At 46.3% G+C, this 5936-nt stretch overlaps 1 protein-coding gene across 1 annotated transcript; it reads right to left on the bottom strand.

Annotated features, from left to right (window-relative positions):
* Window positions 1-458: 458 nt before the first annotated feature.
* On the bottom strand, window positions 459-5550 carry H3-4 (H3.4 histone, cluster member). Its single transcript, XM_050163766.1, has 2 exons — window positions 4841-5550; window positions 459-2461 (listed from the first exon to the last, which is right to left on the bottom strand). Exon 2 carries the CDS (start codon window positions 2232-2234, stop codon window positions 1824-1826), a length of 411 nt encoding a protein of 136 aa, XP_050019723.1. The 5' UTR covers window positions 2235-2461; window positions 4841-5550; the 3' UTR covers window positions 459-1823.
* Between the last annotated feature and the right edge of the window lie 386 nt (window positions 5551-5936).

Below are 5936 nucleotides of genomic sequence, written 5' to 3'. Positions count from 1 at the left end.
CCCATGCTCCTAATTTACTCAGGAGATCTTGCATAGACATTTTTTTTTTTTAAAAAAAGGTGAGGTTTTGCTATGCGTTCCAGCCTGGCCTGAAGCTTGTGGTCCTCCCATCTCAGTGTCTCAGGTGCTGAGACTACAGGCATGCTGCACCGCTGCTGGCAACACTAAATTTCTTCCTGTCTGAAAGGTTCTGGAGGGCTGCGTCTTTAAGGCTGCTCTCCTCTCCTTGGCTTGCAAGTCTTCTCTAGGTCCTCATGGGGTCCCGTGTGTGTGTGTGTGTGTGTGTGTGTGTGTGTGTGTGTGTGTGTGTGTGTTTTCTCATCTCTTCTTACAAAGACACCTCTCACCCTGACCTCAGATCATCCCACTACACTAGGTGGTCCTTGGTTATCTATTTAACAAAGCCATTAATGGGTGATTTCACTATGTAACAGAGGTAAAGTTTTTTTTTAGTTTTATAATAGATTTATTTTTAAAGGGCAAAGCACTCAATTTAAATATAAGTCCAACAGAACCGCTGTCAGTCAACCATCATGCAATCAGGTTTTTTTTTTTTTAATTAACCTCAGTCATATGTTCAGGCTATTCCCCCCAGGCTTCCACTATGCAGTTCAATTTAGGTTCCTTCCTGTTTGATTTCTGAGCAGGCTGATTATTCTCTATGCCTGTCATCCCTGGTACACCATTAGCTCTTTGTATTATTCAGAAGCCTGTTACACAGTACTGGACACTAGAAATCGGGGCTAGTGACATCCAGAGAATAAAATCCCAGGGCAAAACATCCTCTTGAACTTCTAAACTAGAGATCCTATTGCTTACCACTTAGGGTGAGTCAATAGTTATTGGCTAAACTCCCTACACTAAGTGGAGAGTCAGAGTCTAACACAGGATCCTCTGGATTGATGTGGGATTTCCCTCTGTATGCTGTAATTACCATTAATGAATAAAGAAACTGCTTTGGACCTATAGCAGAGCTATAGGGGAAGAGCCAGGCAGGGAAAACTAAACAGAATGCTGGGAGAAAGGAGGTGGAGACAGAGAGAAGCCATGTAGCCCCGTCGGAGCCAGACGGAACTTTACCCAGTAAGCCACAGCCATGTGGCGATACACAGATTACTAGAAATGGGTTAAATTAAAATATAAGAGCTGGCTGACAAGAAGTTAGAGCTAATAGGCCAAGCAGTGATTTAATTAATATAGTTTCTGTGTGATTATTTTGGGACTGAGCAGCTGGGAGCTAATTAGCGGCTTCCTTACTACACTGGATGTGTCCCTGGAAACTTTTTCCTTAACTGCCCTAGCAGATGGGCAAAGTTAACACAGGCTAGAATTTAATAAAACACACTCAGCTCCCTGTGCTTTCCATCATAGGAGAAAGACTAACTTCTAATGCACAGGAGTAGCCAGCAGCCTTTTTAAACCAGGTGAGTTATCCAAAGCACAAGATCTGCTGGGCTCCTAGTAATGGGCAGTTAACACAGCTGGCGAGTGGTGCTGGTACAGAAGAGCACACCAGGCCAACACTATGGTTGTGGCAGTGGGTTTGCCGCCTTTGGGGCTTTTACTAGGCAGGACCAGTCACATCTGCCAACCTTGAGGCTATTACGCCTTGTAAGTGAAGGCCTAGTTAAATTTGGGCGGAACTGCGGACCAAACAGCTTAACGGGTCCGCGGCTAAGCCTATGGACTGGGCTTCCCAGTCGACTCGTCCTGACCTCCAGTGAGATCCAATCTAGGTTACAACCACTTTTTTGGATTTTGTGGGTGGCTCTGAAAAGAGCCTTTGGGTTGTTGGCCCTGCAAGGATTGGGAGCCCGTGGGGTCTAGGCCCGCTCTCCGCGGATGCGCCGAGCCAGCTGGATGTCTTTCGGCATGATGGTCACCCGCTTGGCGTGGATGGCGCACAGGTTGGTGTCCTCGAAGAGCCCCACGAGGTAGGACTCGCAGGCCTCCTGCAGAGCCATCACGGCCGAGCTCTGGAAGCGCAGGTCGGTCTTGAAGTCCTGGGCGATCTCGCGCACCAAGCGCTGGAAAGGCAGCTTGCGGATCAGCAGCTCGGTGGACTTCTGGTAGCGGCGGATCTCGCGGAGCGCCACCGTGCCCGGGTGGTAGCGGTGCGGCTTCTTCACGCCGCCAGTGGCCGGTGCACTCTTGCGTGCCACCTTCGTGGCTAACTGCTTGCGTGGAGCCTTGCCTCCCGTCGACTTCCGCGCCGTCTGCTTGGTGCGAGCCATCCCTCTGAAGCCTTCCTGAGCTGCTCCTCAAAGGCACAAAATGGCCTGCGGGCACAGCTTTTATAGACCCCGCTGCGTTCCTATTGGCCGCCCGTCAGGCAGCATGATTGAATACTGAGCTCTGATTGGTCCATGGGGCGTTCCACTCTACAGCCTTCCCTTTAAATTCTCTCCTGGTGCCGCTATCTCTAGAGTTGTTAGTGGCGCCTCTCTGTGTAGGACTGCAGCTGGGATTGCAGAAAAATTTAAGTCATTTTCTCAGCGCCTTTTTTTTTTTTTTTAAACAACCCTGCCTCAACTGCCAAGTCCCAAAGAACCTATAATTCTGCGTGCTTCCTTTTTCCGGCAACTAGGCAAATTTTCCCGAGTTCTGGGTTATTAGAAAAGTAGTCGAGGTCTGGAGGTGGTTCAGCAGTTAAGCTAAGTATCTGTTCTTCCAGAGGACCGCGGTTCAGTACCCAGAACCCACATGATGGTCACATCCACTTGTAACTCATCTCAAGGGATCCACCACCTCCTGCTGGCACCAGGCAGTCAAGTGGTACACAACATACGTGCAAGCAAAACGCCCATAAACACACAAAAATATCTTTATAGTAAAATATTAAATTTTTTTGAGACAGGTTTTCTTTGTAGCTTTGGAGCCTGTCCTGGAACTAGCTCTCGTAGACCAGGCTGGCCCCCAAATCACAGAGATCTGCTTGCCTCTGCCTCCTGAGTGCTGGGATTAAAAGTGTGAGCCACCACCACCCAGCCTAAAAAATATTTTTATATTAAAACATTTAAAAAGATTTAAAATTAAAAATTTTAATTTAAAAGTATTTTAAATTAAAGCTATTCTAACATTAAAAATATTTTAGCATTAAAATATTTTAAAATTAAAAGTACTTTAAAATAAGAAATATTTTAAAATTAAAAGAATTATTTAAAAAATCTAAAAATGCCCCTGCTGTGTCCTTGCTGGCCCATGACAAAGTCTTGACACAAGCACCACAGGTTCCCAACTTGGCTACACCAACAATTAGCTGAACTTCTAGCTCTCACTGATCAATCTCAGCAGATGTGCGTCTCATACCCTCCTCTCTGCCAGTGAGATCTGGTGCCCTCTTCTGGCCTGCAGGCAGACATACAGGCAGAACACCATATATAATAATAAAAAAAATCTTTTTTTAAAAGTTGCTTCAAGAGTCAAGGAAAAAGGCCAAGTACCTTAATAGAACATATGCTTAAGGTTTTTGTTGCTTAATTAAAAAGGGGAGCTCTAGGAGTTATAAACCGGGTCTATGGGCCAAAACAAAATACATAGTAAATTTTAGTTACACATATATATGATCACAAGCTATGAAATTATATAGACTGGGCAATTTATAACATCAGAGACTCATTTCTCACAGTTCTGAGAGCTGGAAAGACAAAGCCAAGGCCCAGGCAGGTGGATTCGATGCCTGGTGGCCATGGACAGAGGCTTCTAGCTGCCTTTATTTGAAGAATGAGAACCTTTACCTAGAACCCTTTCTTAAGGACTCTCGCTTGACTCATGCCTCCTAAAGGCCCCACTGTTGACCGCTCTCACACTGGTGACGCTGTTTCAGTGTGTGACTCTGGGGACACGTGCAGACCACAGCACTAACCTTTGCCCTCTAAGCCAAGTAGCTAAGAAAGAAAACAACCTATCTGGTTAAAGAAAACAGAATACTTTATTCTGTCAGTAGCAATGGAAATTGGCTGGGCGGTGGTGGCGCACCACCTTTAATCCCAGCCCTTGGGAGGCAGAGGGAGGTGGGTCTCTGTGTGTTTAAGGCCAGTCAGGGCTACATAGTGAGACACTATTTAAAAAATGGAGGGGAGAAATAGAAAAAAAAATAAAGAAATGAGAAAAAAAGTAAATTAATGTTACTTGCTGGAAAAATGGATAGAACTCAAGGTCATTGTGTTAAGTCAAATAAACCAGATCCTGAGAGGAAAGCAGTGTGTGGATTCTCTAGCATGTGGAAGCTAGACATTTTTTAAAAAGATGTGAATATGGGAGGGGGTATTTATAAAGAGGAAGGTGACGGGGGGGGGGGGGGAGAGATGGTGTGTGTAGATATGAACAAACAACATTATATACATGTATGAAATTATCAAAATGAAAACCATTATTATGCACAGTTAATATACGCTAATAAATCTAAAATATACGGAAAGAAAGAAATGACTCAAAGATGTAAGGATAGCAGGGCATGGTAGTTCATGCGACATTTGCAGCACTTAGGCTGAATCAGGATAACAATTTTGAGGGTCGCTTAGGCTACGTTGAAAAGACCCTTTTTTCAAACAAAATAAAACATAGCTGGATCTGAAAAAATAAAAAGATTTCTTGAGGCAAATACTTTCACGGATGGGCTAGACTCAAGGGTCTTCCACAGGACACTACGTCACAAGTCACAATCTGGGCAACAAGAAATAATAACAGTGGTTATTTAGACCAAGTCAGAGTATGGAAAAGGTAGTTCCAATCGCGAGTCGAGAAAAAGACAGAAATCAAACTGTGTTGTATTTTTACGGATTTGGTAAAAAAAAAGGAAAGCACTGACCATCATCGTGTTTTGTTTCTAAATACCTACGTGTAGTCTAAACAGCCGCGAGCGAATACCGCAAAGGGAAGCAGGAGCCGGGTGTTCAGGGATGCAGCCGCGGGGAGGCGCTGCATCATCCCGAGGAAGGGGACGCGGGTCGTCCGTGGGTGGCGCCTGGAACCGGGAAACCACTCTCTGGTACACATAGTGATGTGAGGAAAATGGCTTCACTTTCAGAAAGAACAAACCGTTTCTCTTGCCTCTGGGAATACACGTCCTTGTGAGATACGGTATTTGAAATCCTGAGGGAGCCTAGGATGAGCTGTGGCAGAGACCGGGAGGCGGCGGAGCATCCGCCCCGGGCAGCCGCATCTCAAGCAGCCGAAGAGAGCAGTCAGAGCTTTCGGACTGACCAATCGGAAACGCCCTTGAGCAAGGCCAGGTTCCGGATCCGAGGCGTGCAAAAAGCACCGCTTCTCCAGCACCCAAAGCCAAGGTGCCCACCAGAGGCCTCCGGAAACCTTCCCTGAACCCCGGTGCTCACACTCCTATACTCCGGCACCCCAGACCTCCCGAAGGCCGAACTCTGTGCAATCGTCACCAGGGTGGTTACCAAACTGTGCGCTGCACCCACGAGTCCCACGGCCTTAATCTTAAATCTATTTTGCAATTCCAACAAGTCTAAACTGAGCTTCCCGGAGAGAAGTCGCGCCGTGCAAGGCTGCATGCAACTGCAGAGCAGCGTCTTAATATCTGGCAAAGAACTTCTTTCTAGGGTCTGTAGTTTCCTTTTCCTGTCAAATTTCTCCCAATCAGAACCTGAGCTGCACTATTGGCATTATGGGAAAGGATCAAATGGAGGTTTAGCTTGTAGTATTCAGGGTGGAAGGTGGGGATGGAGGTGGAACTATGGGGGCGGGAGCTCAGCTGTGGGACGCCGCTGTCCCCTCAGCTCTAGTCTGCTTGCTGTGGAAGCTCAATTTCTTTCCTTCTCTATCTATATCACTGACCAGACCGGGAAGAAGTCCTTTGTTTTAAATTAACTTTATCAAATACCCGTTCAACATTATGTGCAGGGCATACTTAACACAAATGTGTCTCTCTGCCCTCTCTATGTCGCTGTCAAGGGGGGTAAACTGTGAGG

Source organism: Alexandromys fortis, unplaced genomic scaffold (genome assembly GCF_014885135.2).
Source record: "Alexandromys fortis isolate MF-2015 unplaced genomic scaffold, M_Fortis_MF-2015_v1.1 scaffold_149, whole genome shotgun sequence".
In the NCBI taxonomy this organism is placed as follows: domain Eukaryota; kingdom Metazoa; phylum Chordata; class Mammalia; order Rodentia; family Cricetidae; genus Alexandromys; species Alexandromys fortis.
The sequence above is the reverse complement of the archived record's forward strand: the minus strand, read 5'-3'. Positions and strand labels throughout refer to the sequence as shown.